Raw genomic sequence first — 25,008 nt, forward strand, 5'->3', positions numbered from 1 at the left:
ACCCATGACAGGGACAAATATGCAATGTCCTTATTTAACCCAATTTTTAAAGGCCTTTAGGAAAAGACATTTTCTTTAAAGAATTCACTGCACTGCTTAACTCCGAGATCTTCATCATTCTGCATCCTTTAGAAACCCTCACCTCCCCAAAATTTCACAGGCCAAACCAGAAATGATCTTTTGCTTTGATTGATTTTGATAGATAATTGTACAAAGTGAATTTATTCAGTGCTTTTTTCTGTAATAAAGAATCATTGAAGAACAAAAGAGCCCCAAACCTCTGAAAGAGCAAACCAAGGCAAAATAGATGAAGAGAATTCATTAGTAGAGTCGGTGTTGCTTCTGTTTTCATCTTTATTGGACTCTTCCTGCGGGCAGGCAGCATCTCCCATGGAATATTGTGACACTTCATTTGAATGGGTTCAATAATGAGCTATAAAATAATTCCACTTTTGCTTTGCAGTCCAGGTGGGTGAGAGAGGAAAGAGGTGGACCCTCAGAAATAATGTTTGTCTTTGACACAAAGATTTCTCCATCTATTTCCCAACTTACAGGGTTGCATTTTCGATGATTTATTGCATTTTCAAATGCGTTAAGTGTATATATATAGAAAAAAAAAATTACCTGAGGATACAAATGCAGATATTCTACTTTGTTCTTGTTATTCAGAAATTCTGGCTGCTGTCAAAAGCCCTTCTCCTTGCCCTGGGTGTTCGTTTACACCAGGAGAGCACAAGCACTGTGTTCTTCCAGCTCCTGTTCCCTAGCACAGCTCTATAACGTAACATGACATAACCTAATAAAGCAGAATGTTGCTTGTCAAAAAGAGTATCAACTAAGAAGGCTAAGATCAGGTGTTTGGCACACATTTAGATTGCTAATATGCACTTAGGAATAAGATGACTATTTAACAGATGGTATATTTGCTAACTTCAGTGTTTCTGCAGAGATCTATAAATAAATTATCACCTAGTTCCTACATAATTCCTTTCATTCTTTGTCTGTATTTATCTCACTTGAAGAACAACAAGTTCCCTCACACTCCATTGCTCTCTCAGCTGCGAGTTTTAACAAAAAAACCACTTTTTTTTTTTTTTTTTTCCCTGGATCTGTGCATGTTGGCAGACTGCTTTTGGTGGAGCAGGATTAATCAGTTGGATGTGATAATGAGGTCGTGGGGGCCAAGCAAAATGCTCAGATGCACAAGTGATCCTTCCCCGGGAGGAGTGGGAATGATGCAGGGACTCAGCTGCGTGTGGCACGGCCTCGTCTCCTGCAGGGCTGAGCTCTCAGCACCCCAAACAGATGGCATTTTGTGGGGTGGGGTCAGGGAAGGGCCTTTTCTGATGGGAGCAGGAGTTCTTGGGGTGGAGGAGGCTGTCAGCCCCTCGCTGGGAATGAGGGGAGGGGTGGGGAGAAGAAATGGGTCAGAGCATTTGTCACTGGTGTAACCCAGCTTTACCCTCTGGGCTCAAGGATGTCATCATGTGCAGAGGGGGGCATATGTGGCCCGAAGTTTAGAGTCCGACTAGCTGAGGGCGAAAGGCCGACGCCCCTCTGCAATTCCTGGCCAGCGCCCTTCGGCGTCTGAGGGCCTCGGGCTGTGCTGGCTGCGGACTGGCTCACACCGCTGGGATTGGGGAGGAACGGAGCTGACCATTTCCCGGGGGTTAAACATCGGTTTATTGAAGGTGTTGCGGGATCTAAACGCGGGGAAACCAACCGGGAAAAAGTTTTTTCATAGGGGGTGCAAACAGGATTATAAAGGAGGGGGGTGGGTACAGGCGGAACCAATCGGGAAAGGTGAGGGGATGAACTTCACAGAACTGACACTCCATGGAGACCAATAATCAAAAGGTAAAGGAGGTGTCCTGGGACCCCAGCCAACCACCATCTCCAGAGAGGAGAAGGTTCTCGAAACCTGGGAGGAGAAAGGGGGTGATTGACTGGGCCCAGGGAGGAAACAACTTTCACTTATAAGGGAAACCAGGGGAGGAGCAATTACACATCGGCAACTATGAATAGCGGTTACTATGGCAACTTAGCTGACAGGCTAGCAGTGGCGGGAAAAACTGGGGGAACGAAACCATTTTACACATAATAGGGGAGAACAATACATAAATTGGGGGAATAACACAAGAAACTTAACAACACACTACAACAATCATGGAATTACAGAAGGTTAAACCTTAAAGCTCATCCCATTCCACCCCTGCCATGAGCAGGCACACCTTCCACTATCCCAGGGTGCACAACCTGCCTTTATCCTGATTTATGGCCTGAGAGTCTTCCAGGTAGATGTTAAACAGAATAAAACCAGAGCTTGAGAAGAATATCAGTGTTGAAGAAGAATATCAGTATCATTTTTCACCTGGTGTAACCCAGCTTTATCCTCTGGGGTCAAGGATGTCATCATGGAATTACAGAAGGTTTGGGTGGGAAGGACCTTGAATCCCATCCCATTCCAACCCTGCCATGGGCAGGGACACCTTGCACTACCCCAAGATGCTCCAATCTGCCTTTATTCTGATTATGGCCTGAAAGTGTTCCAGGTAGATTTTAAACAGAATAAAACCAGAGCTTGAGAAGAATATCTCTGTTGGATGAAGGTGACCATCACTTTGCTGTACAAATCTGCCAGTGAGAGAAGCAAAACCAGGCTGGGGGAGGTGTTTGCCTGAAACAATGGTCTCTGGAGACAGCAACAAAATGGAAGTGGTGGACAGAAAACTTTCCTGCTGAAGGAATTCCATTAATTAATAGGTTAATTATTAGGTTCAGCCATACCTTATTTTTTCCTTAATGTTTTAAAGCTCCTAAAAATTGAAATAATCATAAATCCCAGAGTGCTTTGGGTTGGAAGCACTTGAAGCCCATCCTGTTCCACCCCTTGCCATGGGCAGGGACACCTTCCAGTAGACCAGGGTGCTCCAAGCTCCAGTTGCTGACTGCTCATTAATATATTTATTTTAATTTCTCCACTATTACCGACATCTGGGTTTTTTGTTTGCTTTATTTTAATTTAAAACTGCCTTTCAGGTGTTGGAATACCAAATTTAACTACACAATGGAGTGAAAGGTCAGTTTTCCTGGGATTAGGGAACTGCTTCCTAAATATATTGGATAGGAACAAAAATCAAATCACAAGCAGAAACTCATTTATTTCAACCTCCCAATTGTGTTTGAAATTCCTGAACCTGCTCAGGGACAGTCCACCCAAATCCATCCATTCCAAACCAGTCCATCCTAAGAAGGAGCATAGAACTTCTCCAAGGAAACCAAGGAAATTTGGGTGTTTTAATATATGAAATTTTTACAGACAATTAGAGAAACTCCAATTTATCACCTTGCATAATTACCACAGTTCATCTGAATTAAAGTGATTTCATGCTTTCTTGAACTTTTGATAATTTTTTTTCCCCTCGTAAATGTTTCGTCATTACATAATCCCAAATATAATGGCTGTAATTACTTGGTATTGAAATGTGCAATGAATGTTAAGGCATGAGGAGTAAGAGCTCCTCACAAATCAGCCACGCTCCTGAGGACAAATCAATACAATTCCTCACATTTCCATGTGCCTGTGTCAAATTGTGATAGATCACTTCTGTTCCCCTTTTTTTTCCCTTCTGTGTCTCCTCTAGCCTGTGATATATTGCAATAGGAGAGGTGTTCCTGCAGTGAGGCAGCACAACAGGAGTTTCCTCACAGGGAAATGGGGCACAAAGCTCAGCACTTTTCCAAGGAAGCTCCTGGTTATGATTTGCTGGGAGTATTTCCAGCACCTGTGTTATCAGCTGATCATTAGTTATTTTCTTTTGCTCTGGCTGTAATGAATTAGGGGCCCCATTTGGGGCTGAATTTGGTGCCTGAATCTGAGAATTTAGATAATAAAAATGAAGCCTATTGAATCTTTATCTCAAATTCTAGAAGGCCCCAAGCTTCCAGATTTTGGGTTTGCTATTTCTTCTCTCACATAAAGGAAGTCCCAAAAAAATTTGGGGTTAAAGCTCTTTTAGCTACAGGTTGTGCCTATCCAGACCATCCCAGACCCCTCCTGGACACTAATCCCTGTTCTTTGCTTTTCTGAGTATTTTTGTACTGAATCACCTTGTAGGAGAGGAGCACCAATCTCTTGCAGCCTGGATACTACAGAGTATTTTATGGAAATTTCCTTCTTTCTCCAAATATGTCCCAAAGGAATGGCTAATCTCCTTCCCTCCAACTTCCACTGCAAAGTAAACTCTCTTTTTCAGCTTTCCAAACTGCACTAAACTTGCTGAACAAACCCTCTGACAGTTCCTTTGTCTTGGTAATACTGTCAATACATTAATCTTTCCCCGTTAGCATCTAATCTCAATTTTTTAAATGTTCTAATTGATTTTCTATGAATTCAATTCTGAGATTAAGAGTGGTGTTATCTCTAATTAAGGTGTCTGAAAGCTGCTTAGTATTTCCCATTTCCTGCCTTTTAAATACTTGGATTTTCTCCTCAACACCTGCTGAGTTCCTCTGCTCCATCTGAAGCACTCGTGAGCCTTTAACACTTCAGGTCTGGAGGATTTGGAGCTGAATCAGCCAGGAGCAGCCTGGGCAATGCCTGAGTGTCTCTTTTTACCAGCACAGGCTAAAAATCCACTGGAATTACCACTTTTGTTCTCATTTCCACCTTAGGGGGGCACTGCACCCCAGAGTGGATAAAGGAAAAGCTGCCCTGTCCCCCAAAACTCCCCGATGGAGCTGCTTGTCAAAAATGAGGGGAAACCACAATCGCTGGTCCTGTCCTTATCTGTGTAATCATCCAAAGACCTTCATCAGTGCTTCTTTATTTAATTAAATTACTTTGGAGCTTCCAAGGGCAAGAATCTGTAATTTACACTTCAGGATGGACACAGGCCCCGGGTCCTCAATTCAGCTTAAATGATCTGAATGGCCAATCCAGGCACTCATTTTCAAGGTGGGGAACAATAATTTCTGCCACAGTCTGATTGTCTGATTCAATTAAAGAGTGAAAATGCCCTTTACAAAGTAATATCAAGCTTCTCTAGAGGAAAAAAGTGGAAGGTCACAATTAAATTAAAAGGGAGGGTGAGGTGAGAGGGGGGGGGAAAAACCCTGAGCTGGCTTGATTTTTGTTCATGCACCAACAAACCCAGAGCACAGAAACATATGCTGGGAAGCTGTAGAGCAGGTCTACATCTGGCCTTTGTTATTTTTTTCCCCCTGCTTTTACAGAGTTAGCAGCATAAAATATTAAATTTCTCTTCTGAGCTGAGCACAGGACTTGCTCTGAGCAGTAAGTGTTGACACAGCCTTGGGGCTCCTGCTCCAAAGCCCATCTGCAGGCCAGAGGCACAGCCGAGGAGCTGCCCCTCTCCCAGGGAGGGGCACACAGGGAATATTTCTTCAATATTTCATATTCCTGAACAGTTTTCTCACTTGTCACGGCACAGTTCATTTGTCACCTGTCATCACCAGAGTCACTTCGCCGTCTGCAGGAGTTTTCTCCAGACTGGAGAGCTCTTAAAGACAGATTTCTCTCCCTGGGCTGAACCTCAAGGGTCGGATTTCTCCCTGCCACAACCACACTGATCCTCCTGACTTCCAGGGCAGACAGCCCTGGCTGCTGTGGCAAATGTCCTTTTGGCAGGGGCTTCATTCTTATCCAAACCCTCTCTCCCTCATATTTCCCACTGCTCCCACAGCAACCTGTTTTTAACTATGTGGAGATGGTTCAGGAACTTCTCCCTTCCCTCAGACCTTGACCTTGCTGTTGGGGACACATAGCTGTACCCTGATTCTGCAGGAAGGAACCTCTGGCATCCCTGCCCTGGGTTCTGATGGATACAGTCCCACCTAAGCAAATAATTCGTTCTATAATGCTTCTACCAACAAAATAATAATCAAAGCTCATAATACATTCAATAAAGAATGGCAAGGAAGAGAGGAAAAGTAGCAAGAAAGAGAGGAAAAGTGGCAGGGAAGAGAGGAAAAGTGGCAAGGAAGAAAGAGCTCTCACACACTGCTGTCAATGACCGTGCCTGTTTCAGCTCTTCCCAAATTCCTGCCCAGCCCTTTGGAGATCTTGATCCAGCACAGAATTCTTGTAGAACTACCCTGAGTTACCCCAGCCCCTTCTTTACCTCCCTCATTCCAGCTGCAAAGCCCTCAAAGAATTCCTTCCAATGGGAACTTCAAGATTTACCCAAGCCATCGATGTAGGGGATTTTTGGATGTGAATCTGTCAGTGGGATTTCAGGTGCAGGTTACATTATTTGTTCTTGCTGTAGCATTGAGAAATGGATATTTACAGCTCAGTGCACTCTCTGTGCCAGATGTGGTTTTGCTGTTGAGAAAAGCAATGCCTCTGACCTCATTCCTTCACTCCATGAAAAGTCCAAATGTTTCACACTGTTCCTCCTTCTCCACTATCAGCTACAGAATAGACATTTTATCTGCTGCCTTAAAACATTACACAGGATAAACCTTCACTGCAAAAAGAATCCATCAATTAATTTCATTATTTTATTTTTAAAAAGCCAATCATTTATTCCAAATAATTCAGTATTTTTTTCCCTTGCAAACCTCCACCATAACTTCTTTTGTCACACCAAAAAAATGAACAATCTGATGTGAACATCGTGGATATTTCACTCAATAATGTATTGGAATCTACATAATCTTGTCTGTAATGAAAGAAGAACAGATAAAATAGCAGATCTAGACTGCAAACATAGACAGGTTTTATCCTTCCCCAGTATTAAATTTTATCAATCAGAATCTATCAGCTCTGGGACCTGTGGATGCTTTGTTCCCCACCATATCTCAATCACATATATTGCTTTTCCAATACAAGTGGCAATGGGTTGATTTAGGATAAACACTTTTAAAGGACCTAAAGAAGAGTAAGTAATATAGAACTGAAAGATAATCTTCAAATACTCTATGTTCCCTATTGCTACTTTATCTGCCTGGTTCACTGCCTGTAATGCTCCTTACAACCTCTCTGCAATGTAGATCTCTGTTGCACAGATAAAAAACCTCCTTTTATAATAAAAGTCTAAGGAACTAACCTGGAATAAAGCAGCTTTAAGCAAGTGCTGATAGAGCAAAGCCTTGAACACAGTGGTTAAGTACTCTGAGAGAGATGTTTAAACCATGGGAGGGGCAGAAAAGTGGAATTTCTGGTGTGCCTGGTCCATTACAACTTAAAATAAACAGGACACTTGGTGTCGATGGACATCATGTGGGCTCTGAGAATGCAGAGGAGACAAAAAGGGGGAATGATGGAGAAAGCAAACCCCCTTCCTTATGGAGATATCTTCTGGTTTTAAGATTCCAGGCTGTTCTCTGTGTCTTCAGGAATGTCAGGAGATTTGCATAATCCCATTCTTGTGATGCCAGAGTTTTAAAATAGAAGTTCCATTATCACCCTGCCTTGTCCTGTCAGCAGGCAGGTGAAACCCTTCCAGGCTTCCTGCTTCATCACTGCTGAGTGGTGGTTCTTGCTTTTCCTGGAGCTTGTGAGGGGGTTTGTGTGCACAGAATTCTGCAAAGAAATAAACACTGGGAAGCTCAGAAGGGAGATGAGCTGAGCATGGTGAGGTCTTGCAGTGGTTTTGGTCTCGGGGTGATTAAATTGCATCACTTCAGAGGGATCTCTGCATGTGTTCTGCTCAAAGTGGCCCTGAAGGATGCCCAGAGCCCCAGTTTGGGGTGGGCAGAGCAGGACAGTGACCCCTTGGAGAGCTCTCCCTGTTGGAACCAGCCCAGAGGAGGCCACCAGGTTGATCAGAGGGCTGGAGCACTTCTCCTGTGAAGAGAGCTGGGAGAGCTGGGGCTGTTACTGCTGGAAATGTCATATTCCTTACAAGAGTGGTTCTCACCAGGTTTTTCCTGATTTTCTCAAGAAACTCTGTGAAGTAAAGGGGCAAAAAAAGAAAACAAGCCTGAGGCTGCTGGGTCTGGTCCATGGAGAGCATCCATTGAGCAAAGACCTTGGTGTGGTCTCCTGCCACGGGAACTGCTGCAGAGAGAGCTGGAGCATTGGCACAGAGTGTCCATAACAATCAAGAAGTGATAAATGAAAGTTCTCTTTCTTTCCACTCCAAGCAGAATTCTGACAAAATACAGGGTTTGTTTTCTGTAACTCATTCTGCTCAGAACCTGGCCCTCAGCTCCCCACACCAGGGAGGGTGGCTGCTGCTGCTGCTGCAGTGATATTGGATTCTACCTGTGCTTAAAAGTCCAAAAGGCAATTTTGAGCTGTGAGGCTTTTTAGTGACATATGGAAGAGATGACAGCAGCACTTCCATCCTCCACACAGCATCGATCTGCAGCAAATGTTCCCGCTGCAGGTTGCATTTGTTCCTCACCTGCTGAAGGGAAGGCTGGGAGGTGTTACCAGGATCACCAGGAGGGCTCTGCAGTGTGCAAAGGAGAATTTTGTGGGTGATTCTCCACATGTCTGCCGTTCAGATGTGTTTCTGCATCAGAGGAAGTGGGGTTGCAATGAGGTGAACTATAAGGTCCCTCCCAAATCATTCTAGGATTGTATAGAAAGCCGCCCTTTTAAAACAGAGAGGTGGGGTCAGTGCTTTACTCAGCACATGTGGGGTGGAGAGTGGTGCTGGAATGAGGACAGAGACAAAGAGAATTGGGGTGGTTCAGCCTGGGTGACCTCATGGTGGCCTTCCAGTGCCTGCAGGGAGCTACACAAAAGATGGGGAGAGACTCTGGAAAGGTCCTGGAAGGGCAAGACAAGGGAGAATAGCTTCCAAACTGCCAGATGTCAGGGTTAGGTGAGATATTGGGAAGAAATTCCTCCCTGTGAGGGTGCTGAGGCCCTGGCACAGGGTGCCCAGATAAGCTGGGGCTGCCCCATCTCTGGATATGTCCAAGGCCAGACTGGACAGACCAATTGGTGCAGAGAAAAGTGGCAGAGGGTAGAACTGGTTGATCTTTAATGTCCCTTCCAACCAGGCCATTCCATGATTCCCTGTAGATAGAGGCAATTCTATGGCTTTACCTGACACGTCCCTAAAGGGAAAAAAGGAATTTAGAATGCCATGTCAAACTTTTGGGGATGTATTTTTGATGGTGAACTTTTCCTGGCACTGACAAGCTGAGCTCTTCCTGCTTCCTGCTCCTCAGTTATCAGCTGGTCACCCCTGAGTGCCTGTTGAGTGCTGAACTGAGCAGTTTATGCCTCCTTTTGAAAAAGAAAGGCACTGCCAGAGTTCATTCCTGCAATCATCTGCCAGGGAGCCTGATCAGCATTCCAGCCCTCGTGTGCTGTGATGAATTAACAATCAGCTTAAAGACCCAGAGAGCTTTACTCCAGGTGGTAGTTACAACAGCTAGCACACCTTTTAATCAAATACAATTGTTACAGAGGGATTTCTGGACACACACAGCACCACAACACAACCCAGCCAGAAGTGTAGGTGCCATTTAGCCTTAAATTCATGCATGTCCAGACTTTGCAAATTCAGCCTATCTGATCCAAGCCTATTGATTTTTCCATTTTCTGTTTCAAAGCATACACTGCCAGTGAAAAGGGTTATGACATCCTGAGGCTGCTGGATTGCTTTGTGATGTTTCTGTAATTTTTGTGCACTCAGAGGTAAATAACACGATGAAGTAATCAGATGAAAAGTGGGCTTTTATGCTGGCTGAGCATCTCCCAGCCAGCCCCTCCAACAGGGCTCTGCTAAAGCTCAGCCTGTCACCATCCAGCAAACACTAAATGGGTTTGATTGGGTTTAACATATTCCTCCCTGAAATGGTTAAATGCTAATGGTGGGCTGTTATTTTTGTGTTTCGGAATGGCAAAAACTCAGTCCAGGAGGAATTATTGCTTCTAATTTGTTATTTCAGCAAAACTGTGTCTTCTGTCTCTGACAAAAAGCATATGGAAGCTCTTGGGAGCTGCAGATTTCCTTCCAAGTGCTCCAGCACTGTCACTCTCAGCCACACTGCTGTGAGCACATCATCACTGGCCAAGAGCAGGGAGGGCGGCAGTGTCAGGAAAATGCTGCTGAGAATAAGCACCAAGCAAAGCCCTGAGCAGCACTTGGAAAACCAGGAGAATTTGGTTGGAGCCCAAAAACTCCAAGGAGAAATCCCTCTTTGGTCTGTAACATTGTGGGGAACTTTAAAATACTAATGGCTCATTGTGTGCCCTTCTGTGAGGTTCAGGGCAAAGTGACCAACTCTAGGCATGAAATTAGATTGTTGTCCTTGTTTCTCAGAATTTCAGGTCTGAGAAATCTGCAATCATCGTGACTTTTATCATCAAGGGTAGAATAATTTGACTGAGAATCTGATTTAAGATCCCTAAGCAGCAAGATGCTTTCAATTAATACTGAATTTTCTGAGTTTATGCCCTGAATAATTATGAATTAGGTTTGCATTTGATTCTTTTTCATTGTGGAATCCTTTTTTATTCTGGTTTGTTTAATTGAACTTCTTAATTCTCCTGCATATCCCTTAATGCCTCTGCTATAGATGTGTTTGAGAACTAAAAGAACAAGTAACAGGCCTGGACAGGCTGTTTCATGCAGCCTGTTACAGGGATTTCCCTCAAGACCAGTTGTTTGCACACAGTTATTTTTGCTTAAAACTGAGGAAATAATTAAAGCAAATCCCCTGTGTGCCTTGGGAGAAAGTTCTGGTTGAAGCCATACTGAAGCAGCTTTCCCCAACAGGTTTTTTGTTTGTCTTTTTTTTTTAAGGCATGAAATGCCTTAAACAAAAATGCCTTAGGAAAAATTTCACCGCTGAAAGAGTGGCCAAGCTCTGCAACTGGCTGCTCATGGAAATGATGGAGTCCCCATCCTTGGAAGTGTTCAAAAAAATGAGTAGATGTGAAATTTTGTGATGTGGTTTTTGAGCGGGGGGAGATTGGGCAAAGGCTTTTACTTCATTTTAGGCTGAGCTGAAGAGTTCCAGCTGACCTTGTGCTGGGTGTCACCACTGGCCTGGCAGGTGGAAGCCCTGTGGGTGGCAGAACATGACCCCAGCCTGGACAAGGACAAGGACCAGGACTCTACAATTCTGAGCTGTGGAAAAGCTGAAGGAAAAGCTCTCATGTCCCCATCTCTTCAAGCTGAGTCGGGCCTAGCTCCAAGATGAACTTCCCAAACGTTTTACTTCATTTTAGGCTGAGCTGAAGAGTTCCAGCTGACCTTGTGCTGGGTGTCACCACTGGCCTGGCAGGTGGAAGTCCTGTGGGTGGCAGAACATGACCCCAGCCTGGACAAGGACAAGGCCCAGGCCCAGGCCCAGGCCCAGGCCCAGGACCCTGCTCCTGTGCTTGGCGCTGGCTGCATGAGCAAAGGCTCGACACCAAAGCTTTACAAACTTCCACCCCAACAACTGCAAAAACACACGTGGGCTGCTCCAAACGTACTGCTGGCAGGGAGCAGGGGATGTGCAGGATTTATGGGGAGCTTTGGAGTTTATTTATGACAAAACAAGCCTCGTGCAGGAAGGGGGATGCCAAGGGCCTGCCATCCTCATGCATTTACGTGCTCGCTCTCCCTGCCACTGCCTCTCATTTTCAGCTTGTAGCTTTAATAATCTATGCCACTGCCTTCTGTACAATATTCCTCCTGCAGCTTTCCTTTGACAGCTCTGGTTTTAATAGAGGATAAGCACCAAACTCCAGCTGAATCTGAAGACATATTTCTAATCTCGTCCCGCGTTTATTTTGCTTCTCGGAGAACTTCCTATCTTGAACAGAGGAAAAAAGTATTTTTTATATATTAAGTTGACATGTTGAATAGGTTTCTGGAGGTATCATTAATTCAAGCTCCAACTCAGAGTTAGTTACCTTGTAGTAAAGAGACAAATACACATAAACCCTGGTACTTGGATAATAGGTTTGATTCAATTCTTTATCAGGGAGATTGCAATAATATGCCAGGCATCCCAGTCCAGGGAAAAATCCCATTTTGTGAGGTGTTGAATGAAAGTGTCATCACAGCAACGTGCCTGCCTGCCTGGATTTTAAGATACAGCCTGAAGTATTGGTTGAAACAAAGAATTAAATTGGATGGCAACATGAAAATAAGAAACAAGGAAATGTTGACTGTGAAATAAGAGTTTCAAGGTAATTTGTTCCACTATTCTCATCAGGTCATTATGACGTTTTTCATGTACTGTGGGTTTTTTTCCTGTTGTAAGACAACTTAAAACTCCCAGTTCTGCACTGATGCTGCTAAATTGAAGCATTTTCCTGTAAATTTGTGCTTGTCAGTGTAAATAACAGCCTTTGATTTGTCTGTCCTCTCTCTTCTCCATGGGGAAGGAGGTAAATATCTGTCACCACTACTGGAAAAGTGGTGCAGTGCTTGATTATGGGATAAATTTAGGATTCTGTGGTGCTGTTAGAGCTGGAGGATTGGAGCAGGCTGAGGGCTGGGGGCAAAGCAGACCCAGCTCTGGGATCTGCTCCCTGCAGGAACTTTGGGAAGTGTTTGGGTGGGGGTGTAAAGCTTAAATAAAGGAACTGCTTGATATAAAATGCCGAATAATCACCAGAGCCCTCTTTCTTTCACAGATATTCCTGGTTTTCCCTTCTCCCCCCTGCTTTCTTTTTTTCAATTTCATTTTTTTTACACCTTGTTTGTCCCTGCATTTAAGGATATTCACTTTCCTTAGGTCTTTTCCCAGCTCCCTGCCTGGCCTGCCTTGGTTCCTTGAGGATTACAGACTCCATGGACCATTTTGAGGTGGCTGTCTATTCTTGCTCCTTTTTAAAATGGAATTTGTTCTGTCACTAACCAACTTTCACCTCCAAATCTCAAAAAATATTCTCACACAGGAAGTCTGGCTTGAATAAATGTTTCAGCAGAAAAAGTGGTAAAATAATGAATCAATTTTTTTTTTTTTTACTTTTGACCAGCCCTTGGGAATCAAAGCTGTTTGAGAAATTCAGGGTAAAACATTATTAAATGAGGTACCAGTGATACACCTTTTGATCAGCTCTGCTGAAAGACACTCTGTGAACCAGCCTGACCTCTGATGTCTCCTTTGTGTAACCCCTGTGACACGAGGTTTGCTATGAGAAATGGAACAAGATTAATAATTAATCCGTTTGCTGGTGTCTGAAATAGTGACACAAGGTTGGCTTTAGTCACATGTTTTATTAATGAGCTTTGAAAACAATTGCTTTCTCCCAGCAACAGACTGCTCTGAGCTTTAGACTGAAAAAAAAAAAGAAGGGCTGGAGGGAATATCTGGAGTTTTTTGGTTGTCACTGTTGTTTCTCCCCCTCCCCAGGGCATTCACAGAACTCGGTCACTGCATCCAAACCTTGTGAAAAAGGTTGTGAAGTTGTGAAGGAGTGAAACGGGGAGCAAAGATGAAATAAACTTTAAATCATCTCAAGACAGACAACGTGCTCGACCTGAGGGAGCTGAAATATGAAATATTTCAGAGAGCAGCTCACACTTTTACACATTGTGTAAGGAAAAGGAGTGTTTCATTGGTAATGTAAAAAAAAAAAAAAAGTAAAAAAATCAGTGTGCCAATTAGGGGAACAATGTTTTTGTGTCTCAATTAGACCTCGTTAGCTACAGAAAACTCAAAGCACAACTTTTTGCAATTCCCCCCCAGCTGTAGCTACCTGTGGGATAACAACAAAACCATTGTCCTAAAAAGTGAGAACACCTTTATTAAGTGAAGATAATTGTGCTCATCTTCCTTGACCTTTCAATTTCCTGATTTTTATTCTGGCTCCCGAAGGCAGCAGCCATCAGATGTCTGGTTTTGTTATTAATATTTACTAGGAACATTTTGGGGGTTTTTTTAGGAATTTTTTTAGGAATAAGCAGTGCAGAAGGAAGTCAAACCTTTTGGACAGAATCCCCAATGATCCTTTAATTACCCAATAAATTACAGTCCATGTGCAGAATTAATAGGAAAATAATGCTCTAATAAATATGATCTTCCCAACTTACATGCAAATTGAAGCTTTGCCTTCCTGCTCAGAATTGTTCCAAATGAATTTGTGGCCAAACACTGGTATGTTCCAATATCCTGATTTTTATGTGGGTTATTGATTGCCAAGCTGCCTCCAACCAACCTGTAGTGATAACTCATGGTAAGATCAATATCTGTGCCATTTTGCTTCCACCTTTGAGGGGAAAAAAATCAAATTATGCTTATAATTTACAGAGCCTATTCATATTTATCTTAAATAGTGTGCTGTAGCATACCTGTAATGATAAAAATGTAGTTAAATATCACAAAATTAGATCATTTTTCACACATGACTGCTTCTTACATCAATCATAATGATAGCAATAATGGCATTCTTTGGAAAATCTTTACTTCAGTCACCAGTGTTCACCCAAATGTCCACAAAAAGTAATTATAACTTATTCAAACAAAGTTATCCATTCAGTCCAGAGGGGGGTTGATACCTTGTCTACAACTACATTATTTTTTATAATATGAATGTGCTTTACAGTCCTTGCAAATGATTAATCATGAATTTGGCAACCAAAATGCTTTGGAGATGTAGATGAGGAAGGATTGCACTTGAGAGGGCAGAACAAGAGCTGAGAGGGAAGTTTTTATGCAGCAAGTCTGAGACTGATCATTTAATGATGAGAACGCTGCTATTTTAAATCTTCATTTGTCCCCGTTAGTCCACTAAGCAGAAAATGGATTGTGTCTGCAACATTACCCAGCTGTTTACAGATGTCAAAATACAATTTCTCTTTCAAAGAAAATAAATATTACGTGTTTCAGGAAGAGAATTTTTGTGGCTTTGCCATTAGTCTTGCTGGGGTTGAATTTTCCTTGCTCACGTGGGGGCCAAAGGAAGAATAAAGGACTCAGCCACTGAGGGCTGCAAGTTTTGGGGTTGTTAATGCCACTTTTTAGGTGGTCAGCAATCCTAAAATGACACAACCAGGTATTCTCTTCCCCTGATTTTATATCAGAGCCATCTCCTCGGCCTTTGTCATCTGTGCTGGTCTCTGGGTGTGATTCCAAGCCCTCCGTTGGGTGGAAGGTTCACACAGACATTGCCAATGGCTCAGTTTGTGTTCCTGGCAGTGCCCAAACCAGGGGCAATCATCTCCTTGTTAATTACCTGCAGGATCACAGCATAAAAATGATCCATTTCTGCTCGTTTGCAGAGCTCCTGGCAGTGAGGGCAGTTTCTCCAGGGAACAAACTCAAGCAAACTCACATTTATCCCTGGAAATCTGAGCTGGATCCGCAGCACAGGACTCTGTCAGCCCTCTCTCCACACACCCACACTGCTCAGGAGCTGCTTTTGTGCTGGAGCATTTCCACCCTGGGCTCTGAAATGCAATTCTGTTCCCCAAGCACAGGGAGTGCCCTGACCTCCAGGTGAGCACTTGTTGTTGTGAAAGATAATGACTGATTAAATATGAAATCAATGGAATTCTGTGAGCAAATTCTAATAATGTGAAATCATTTCTTTGCTTGCTGTCTCCCTTTCCATGGATGCATCCACACTGAATAATTTGGGTGCAACTCTCAGGAATTCTTCCTACAAATTCCAGCTGATTTTTGGTGTTTCTGTACCTTTCCTCAATTCCTTTTTGATATTTGCTTTAGCGGGTTCAGGTTTTGCTGTTATTTTAGGGTATTACCGTTAGCATTTTGCCATATTTCAGGATTTACATATGCTCCAAGTTGTCTAAAGCTTTCCATTTTCTAATCTAAGATATTCTGGTATTTAATTTGCCAGTTCTCTTTAATTTCAGAATCAATCACTGAAATAACTGCTGTCATCATTGCATGGCTCCCAATTAAGATCTATAATTGTTTTTCCAAACAAATGGGAAGACGTTGGCTTAGCTGCTGCAAATGAATTCTTCACAGTATCCCCATAATCATTCTAATCACCATGGTACAATGATTATTAAACTTTGCATATAGATCAGGGGTTCAGCTCCTGGTGTGGCTTTTTCCCTAATTAATATGTTTACATCACTGAAGGAAGCGAATTAATGAATTCATGTGGTAGACAATGATTTAATGACTTTATGTGTTCTGCAGTGTATTAATACACAGAAATCTGGATAATTATTTTAGGGAATTTTTAACATGAGCCCCTTAAGGCAGAGATCATCGATGTAGTTTTGTGCGTTTTTTCATTCAACCATTGGAAAATATTTTTCCTCAGTTATGGGAAATACATTCTGGATTGTTTTTCTTTCACCAATTGTTTCAGAACCTAAACTTTAAAAAATTTCCTATATTCTGATGCTGAATTGATCAGTTCCCTAGAAGCCCAAGGACTGTGAGTGGGTATATGCTCACAGGATTTAACAAATTCTCTTTTCAGCATGCTGCTATAATAAAAATATCAATATTTTTATGACTTCATTGTGTTCTATATTTCTTAGATTATTTGCATTCAAATGGAAAAGTCCTGCCAAGCCACCTGAGGCTTTGTTGTAATTGGGAAAAGGATTTGCAAAACCCCCCTTCATGTACAGCACTTCCAGTCAGGAAGAAAATGGGAAGTGTAAAAACTCTTTGCTGTGAACAAGGCAGCAGAGGGTGAAGGAGATTTTAATCCCACCCCAGTTTTGAGGCAGAATCTGCACTGATCCAAGGAAAAGCATCCCAGGAAAAGGACACAAGAGCAGAGCTGCAATTTCTGTGCCCAGGGTGGATTTTTGGGATTACTGGGAATGCTTCTCCAGCTTGATGCAATGATTATCAACATATTTGATGTCATTTGCAAGCCTTGGAGACTTCGTGCTCTGTTCCCTCCCTTTCATTTGTGTGCTCCAGTTATCCTCGTGCTGTTGGATTTGGATCGGATTTGAATCTCTTTATCTCCTTTTAGTGCAGAATTCTGTGTTGGGCTGAAATATTAAAATGTTCTTCTAACCAATGCTGCTTATGCTGCCCTTGGATTTATTTATTGGTTCCATTGACTCCTCCCTGAGAAGATTATGGAGGGGGAAACACCCTCAATTTCCAGCTTGTATGAAAATACAGGATTGTGGGATTGCTCTGGATATTGAATGGAAGTGCAGGAAAAATCAAACAAAAAACATCAAAATACTGCTGGAAACACTGCAGGGTGTTCAAGGATAGGCTGGAAGTAAAAAAAAAAAATGTAAAATTAATTGAGTCAGTTGGTGATAAACCCTCTGGTGTTTATAACCAAAAAAGCTTAAGTGCAAAAAATGATGAATCTAACTTAAAAATTTGTGTTTATTTACCACCAACATCACACCAGGAAACACCTGGAATAATGTATTTGATAATATAGACAACTTTGACTTTATAAAAAAGGCATAAGAGATAAAATTATGCTTATCAGAACATTTATATAGATTTCTTAATGGTTTCAGAGATGCTTCCATCCACATTTTTGTTTGCAGTGTAATCTGTGTTCTCTGTTACTTCCAAAGGGAAAACTGTGTCTCATTTTTATTACTCAGCCCTTCCACCTACATTTCTACACAATTCTTGCACTGTGCTTCTCAGACACACAATATTTTGAGGAGGAGTTGCAAAAAAAAATCTCACTATTTTTGACAAGTCTATAAGACTAAAAGAGTACCTAGTAAAATCAAACTTTTAGGAAATGCTAAGCATTTTTTATTTCAAGAAAAGGCATTTATCAGCATATTTCTTGATGTAAAAACTGCTAAATAGCAAATTAACTGGAATCTAACTTTCTTCCTGTTGGAGTGGTTCTGTATTTCTGAATCAAAGGGAAACCTCCAGCAGTCCTTGCTGTTCTTTGCCATCAACTCAGCAAAGGAGATGATTAAAATTTCATACTGGGCTTGATTTATCTAAAATTGTTGGAACTTTAAATATATGGGCTCAATCCTTATCTGACAAAGGCAGCATTAGCTGTGGTGAAATCAAAGACAAGTGAAAAGCTCCCCGTTCCCTCCAAATCGTGGTGTAATTGCAGCAGTGATTGTCTGATAACTTTTAATTGACCTCAGGGCTCCAGGATCCATCCCCAGATGTTGATCTCATATCCCTGGAGCCACGGAGGCTTTGCAAGAAAAGAGAAAATGGGAATGGTGATTAAAAAACCAGGGGATTTAATTGATAGGTATGTAGAAAAAATTAAAGGTAAAATATGGATATCAAGTATGGGATGGGGGAGATTTCCCAGCTCTCCTGCCTGGTGGGAGCTGCTGTCTCTGCTCTTTGTGGGTGTGAGGAACCCATGGGAGATACAAAAGTCCAGGAATTTCCTAGGGAGCTGCTTAAATATGAAACAGAAGGGTGGAAAAACTTGAAATTCATGGCCCGAGCCATTTGAGGTTCATGTTGAGAACAGGGAGAACAAATGGGCTGGGAAATACATGAGGGGTTCTGCTCATAGGAGGAGAAGAAAAAGGAAATTAAGGATTCCTTTCATAAAGGAAATTGAGGGTTCCTTTCATACAGGAAATTAGGATTCCTATAATAAAGGAAATAAAAGAAATTAAGGGTTCCTTTCCTAACACAATGTCTGGGGACAGATCAAGCCATGGAGTCCACAAGCCAAGCTGATAACTAGTGGTGGCCCTTTCCAGGGAAGGCTCTGGTGAGAGCAGTTAAAATCTCTTCAGTAAAAATTCTCCAAGCATTTGATAGCACATTATTTTCTTTCATGCCTTGCATGAATGATTTATTCTTTATATATAATTTTCCTTCAACTCAACCATTAGTTTCCCCATTATTTTCTGAAGAAAGCACAAAGTCTTTTTTTTTTTCCCTAGATTCTCAGCTTTTCCTCTTATCCAACTTGGATTTCCAGATCCTTGGGGCAACAAGTTATATTGTAAATGATGAATCCATAGTTACCAAATAAACAAAAATCCTCAGTACCAAGGTTTTATTAGGTGACTCCTGTAAGGTATTGGAGCTGTTTCTCTAAACAAACACCATAAATATGAACATGAAATGCTGGAATTAGAAAAGGGAAGGATGTTGCTCTTCTGCTTTCCAAGCATTTATTAATGTATGGAAAGTTTTATCGAGTACAGATGCTCAGTGTTTCCATTCTCCCATTTTTCACAGCTGTTCTGCGGATTCAGAATTAATTCTGTATATTTTTAAATACTTTGGGGACGATTTTCAATTATTTTGTTTTCCTGTGTTAATTTTCTTTACAGCAAAGCAGCAAAAACATTTTTCCTTCATTCCTCAAAATTTACTGTAAACTTTGTATATTCTTTCTCTGAGCACTCAACAGATTTTGGGGTGTTTGTTTCTGGTGGTGCAGTGACTAAAACACAATTACACAATTCAAAGAGTGACAGTGAGACAGAATTTCCCCAAGGTTGACTTCACCTGTAGTATGGCAGTGGATATCCTTTAGCTGTGCAGTTCAGGAGGATCTCTGGATTTGCTGAGCCCATGGAATAAGTGATATCATATGGCTCTTGGATAAAAATAGGCCCATGAAGGGTTTCTTCCCCTGTGAAAGAAAAACAATAATTTCAGATTAGGTGTCTTTAGCGTGTCCTTCCACATAAAATTGTCCTTTGGAGTCCTTTGCTTTCAGCTGCAAGGTAAGCTCTGCTGTTATACCCACCAGAGAATCCACCTCCAGACACTGCACTGTTAAGGAGGAAATATTTCAAGGCTGATTGATAATAAAATCGCAGAGCTCAGCTGCTGCTGATTTATTTTGCAGGTGACAGTGAAGCTTCTTTGCATGTTTCCCATGGAAGCTCCCAAACGTGCCCATCCAGCTCCTCCTGGTGCTGCGCTTCAGGACTGGCAGCAGGACAGGATGGAATTGTGGAATTGTGAAATTGTGGAATTGTGGAATTGTGGAATTGTGGAATTGTGGTTCTGGTTTGGTGTTCCCTGCTCACAGCACAGTCACAGGGAATCACTCACCCCCTTCTCCTCTAACCCTTCCCATCCCTTGAGATATTATATTTGTATATTTTATGTATGATTTTTTATACTGGGTTTAGGGTTGTGGATGGGGTTTTTGTTTGCTTTTTTATTGGTGTTTTGGGGTTTTCCCCTCCTCTTTTTCAATCATTTTAAAACAGGAGTAGCATTACATAATCAACCTTTATACCATATCTAAAATTAAATGATTGATTGCAAGGCAAACCAGAACTATTTCTTTGTTTCATGGTGATCTTCCTTGTTCTGGGGAGCAGGGGAGAAGACAATTTGTTCAGCAAACCACGAGGGCAAGGCAGAGCAGCTCTCTGGGATGCTTAAATAATCTTTGTTTCTTGGCCTGCCACTCTTCTGGGTTTAGTGCCTTGACAAATTTGAAGACTTCTTTTTTCGCTATTGCTACAATTGACCCTTTGACTTGTCTCTTCTTTGGGAGGAATTTGCTTCCCTTCTGGGTTCATTTCCTCAGTCCTTGTTACCTTCCCAGAAGAAACTGCCAGGAGAAGTTTTTCTGAAGCCACAAAATGACCCAGGGACCATTGTTCTGCATTTTAAATCCCTGTACCCAACAGGGCCAGTGGTGAACTACCTGATGTACATAAAAACCTCTACTTCACCTCATAAAAATGTAAATATTTTGGTAAACCTGGGATTAATTCCCCATTTTTTTTTCCTAAATGGAATTTAGACTCATTTGTCATTTGCAGACTATTGAATATCTTAATTTTATATCCCCTTCTCATGCCCTTAATGTGTAGAATAAGGACACAATGTTTTACAGCTCCTTTCCAGTGGACACGCCACAGTCCCTGTCACAAAAATACTGCCCATGAATTTTAGTACAGGCAGCTTCTTGCTGTTGTTTTGTTCTCTCTTTAATATCCTTTCCTTGCTGGCTGATCTGCAGCAGAGAATAACATCAAATTTGTGAGAAATGATGTGCACTCTCAGAGCCAATGGTGTCCTAGGAGTCCATCTCTTATTTATAGAAAAGGTCAGGCTGGTCATTTCTAATTTCCTGATGCATCCTTTTGTGTTTCCTATAGAGAATGGCCATATATTTCTTCTCCATCCTCCAGGTTCAATACAGCCACTATGATTTCTCCAGAGATACACATGACAAATGCATTTTTGTTGGGCTGTTTGCTTTTGTTAAGGTTTAGATAGTTCAGATTTTTTAAAAAATCAATTGTAATATGAATATTTGTTTAAATGTTTCTATACGCAAAAATCATGTGTGAATCCTCAGTATAATACTTGAAAGTAAATATAAACTCTTCTTATGGAATGTTTGATAAGAACTTAAAATGTATTTCTTTATGATGCCAAATCAGTTTGATCTCCTTAAAGACCATAATTATGCCAGCCTGAATTCAAAGCTAAAGCAGGAAAATGAATCATCATTCCTTCATTCATTGCATGAGATTGTCTTCAGCCAATCCAGGCATTAACACAGAAAGAGGAAGAGGAGGAAGCCTGGTTTTCTACAATTATGGAAGAAGCAGGGGTGTCCCAGTGCTCCCCAGTCACTGGTGTATGGACAATGGGTGGATATGTCACACTCAGATATTCCTGTCAAATTCGGTTCAAGAGGTTTCACCCAGCCATAATAAATATTTAGATATTTATGCTCTTCCTCATCCAGACAGGGAGAAAGAAGAACAAATCTGGAGTTCACACTTGATCAACTTAATTTCCAGCCAAATCCTGCTCCCTGTTCTTTCCTGTTTCTGACTCTGGCTGGATTCACAATCAGCTCCTTGTGAGGTCTCTGCCCAGCTGGAAATGCAAGGGGGAACATTCCAAGAGCAGTTTAGGCTGGCCCAGGCCCAGGCTGCAATGGGACGATGGATAACTCAGCAGCCAATATTGTAAATTAGCTGACTTTTATCCCTTTGCTGCACACATCTTCCTTCCCATCAGGATTTTTTGCAGAGTGGATTTGGAATTACCATCACTCCAAGCTGCTCGGTGACAGCAGATAAAATCTGTTCGGTGAAATTGAGATTGCCCCAGAAACATCATGATCTATTTGCAGGGAGAGGTTTTAGGTTTGCCTGGGAGAATCAGCTCCAAGGAGCCAAACTCCCGAGGATTCACTGCTCCAGGACCAGGGATGGGCAATTCTGGTGGGCTGGGAGAACAAAGAAACTGAGGCTGCCCCATCCCTGGAAGTGTCCAAGGCCAGGATGGACAAGATTTGGAACAACCTGAGACAGTGGAGAATGTCCCTGTGGGGTGAAAGTGGATGAGTTTTAATGTTCTTCCAACCCAAACCATTCCATGGTTCTGGATGTACCATATCAGAGAAACCTTACGAAAGATCACAAGGAGAAGATTCTAAATGCAAAACTGCCATAATTCACATAAGCAAACCAGATAAGGAGGAATTTATCCAGGCTATTAAGTTCCAGGAAGGCTGTAAATTCCAGGGGTAGTGAGTTTCTAATGAATCTTTCTTAATGTGCCTTAGATAGAGCTTCATATCTGATCCAAAACATTAATATGACTTTATGGGCCAAAGCTGACACCTGATTAAGAGGCGTCTTTTAAATCAGTGTGATAGTAAAACACCTGTCAGCTCCAGCAAAAGGGATGAGACAGGTGAATTAAACCCTCCCCCCTTCTAATGGCAGCAGAAAAACTATGAAAAATCCAACTTCTTCAAAATCTGTTTAATTTTTCAGCTGAAGATGTGGGTAATTTGTAATGGGAAGACAGGGAGTTTATGGGGTGCACAGATTTTTAAATGTCATGGAGTGTTTCCCTGGGGTTTTTGATTGAATCTTGTCAGAAGCTGAATGAAATTATTATTTCCTTCCTCAAAGGCCTGGACCAGGGAGCTCAAGGACTTTGAAAGGAGCTTGACAGATGCAAAATGAGAGGTAATGGATGAGACACTGCTTGGTACCACCTGAAGTAACACACGTCCCTTCAAGGAGTCAGATTTTTACACTGGGAGAGAAGATGGGGAAAGATGAAGCAGAGAAATGGCCATGAAAATGTTGTGTGGAAAGAAAAACAGCTTGTCAGGAGCACAGGCAGGGTTCCCTCGGTGCCACCCAGCTCTCTGTAGTGAACAGGGACACACAGATTGGATCTTGTAGGTTTGAGCAGCAAGAAGCAGCCTAAGACCTGCAGGATTTTCCCAAAGGGCCTTCAACTTTCATGTGTTTTCTCCCTTCAGATGTTGATGTACAGAGCTCCAGAGGCACGGGGCTCCTTTCAAGTCTCAGCTTCTGTTGAAAGAGTCAAACTGGGAGTGCTGGTGGAATTCCAGAGTGTCTCTGCTGGCAGACACCAAACCAGGGAGACATTTATCTCCCTGTGATGTTGGGAGAAGGGGAGGCAGGGATGAGGCACACAGGGGAAAATCCTGGATCTGCTGAAGTCAGAAAAACTCTCAGTAATGATGGGGAATTTGGCACTCAAGCCCAGGGTTTATAAATGAAACTGTATTTAAAAAACAGGCCAGAGTGTAAGGCATCCCTTGCACAGAATCATGGATTCGTTGTAGCTGGGAAAACTTCCAAAGCAACAAATCCATCCTCCATCCATCCATCCATCCATCCATCCATCCATCCATCCATCCATCCATCCATCCATCCACCCATCCATCCATCCATCCATCCATCCATCCATCCATCCATCATCCATCCATCCATCCATCATCCATCCATCCATCATCCATCCATCCATCCATCGTCCATCCATCCCTCCATCCATCCATCCATCCATCCATCCATCCATCCATCATCCATCCATCCATCCATCCATCATCCATCCATCCATCATCCATCCATCCATCCATCATCCATCCATCCATCATCCATCCATCCATCCATCGTCCATCCATCCCTCCATCCATCCATCCATCCATCCATCCATCCATCATCCATCCATCCATCCATCCATCCATCCCTCCATCCATCCATCCATCCATCCATCCATCCATCCATCCATCATCCATCCATCCATCATCCACCATCCATCCATCCGTCCATCCATCCATCCATCCATCCATCCATCATCCATCCATCCATCATCCATCCATCCATCCATCCATCCATCCATCCATCCATCCATCATCCATCCATCCATCCATCATCCATCCATCCATCCATCCATCCATCCATCCATCCATCCATCCATCATCCATCCATCCATCATCCACCATCCATCCATCCGTCCATCCATCCATCCATCCATCCATCCATCATCCATCCATCCATCATCCATCCATCCATCCATCCATCCATCCATCCATCCATCCATCCATCATCCATCCATCCATCCATCCATCCATCATCCATCCATCCATCATCCACCATCCATCCATCCGTCCATCCATCCATCCATCCATCCATCCATCCATCCATCATCCATCCATCCATCATCCATCCATCCATCCATCCATCCATCCATCCATCCATCCATCATCCATCCATCCATCCATCATCCACCATCCATCCATCCGTCCATCCATCCATCCATCCATCCATCCATCATCCATCCATCCATCCATCATCCATCCATCCATCCATCCATCCATCCATCCATCCATCATCCATCCATCCATCCATCATCCATCCATCCATCCATCCATCCATCCATCCATCCATCCATCATCTATCCATCCATCCATCCATCCATCCATCCATCCATCCATCCATCCATCCATCATCCATCCATCATCCATCCATCCAGCACCATCCCCACTCAACCACATCCTCAGCTGCCACATCCACACTTTTTTTGAACACTCCCAGTGATGGTGATGCTGTTCCAATCCTTTAGAACATTTTCCATAAAGAAATTTCCTCTGATATTCAATCTAAACTTCCTCTGTGTCCACTTGAGGCTGTTCCATCAGGGAGACAGTGGGAAAATTGTGCCCCTTCCTTGAGATCTGAAAAATAAGGAGGGCAAGCAGATGGAAGGAGGCACAGCTGGAATCTGGCATTTCCCAGGAGCTGGCACTCCAAGTGCCCCTTCCTTTGTCCCCTCTTCCCCTGTGGCTCACTTAGAGAACCCCACTCTTGATTTGAGTTTGGAGATAAAACTTTTATTTAATCAGGGTTCCTCCAGCCCTAAATGGCACAAAAATTTGAAATGTTTTCAGTA

The 25,008-nt window shown here is 42.6% G+C and overlaps 2 protein-coding genes across 5 annotated transcripts in view; both read right to left on the minus strand.

Moving 5' to 3' along the window:
- The window catches only part of CHL1 (cell adhesion molecule L1 like), a 607,847-nt gene that overhangs the window by 181,227 nt on the left and 401,612 nt on the right, over positions 1–25,008 (minus strand). The gene's annotated exons all lie outside the window — the stretch shown is intronic.
- LOC102075469 (contactin-6) overlaps positions 1–25,008 on the minus strand; it is a 132,882-nt gene that overhangs the window by 65,533 nt on the left and 42,341 nt on the right. For 2 of the 4 annotated variants that reach the window (XM_074550327.1, XM_014269258.3), the window contains 2 exons: positions 19,312–19,438; positions 13,968–14,092 (listed from right to left, as the gene is read on the minus strand). In XM_074550327.1, the coding sequence (XP_074406428.1) occupies positions 13,968–14,092; positions 19,312–19,438 (252 nt within the window). Of the gene's footprint in view, positions 1–13,967; positions 14,144–19,311; positions 19,439–25,008 lie in introns of all 4 variants that reach the window. The other 2 variants (XM_074550326.1, XM_005490167.4) reach the window with 1 other exon arrangement.

The sequence above is a fragment of the Zonotrichia albicollis genome, chromosome 12 (assembly GCF_047830755.1).
Source record: "Zonotrichia albicollis isolate bZonAlb1 chromosome 12, bZonAlb1.hap1, whole genome shotgun sequence".
Classification (NCBI taxonomy): domain Eukaryota; kingdom Metazoa; phylum Chordata; class Aves; order Passeriformes; family Passerellidae; genus Zonotrichia; species Zonotrichia albicollis.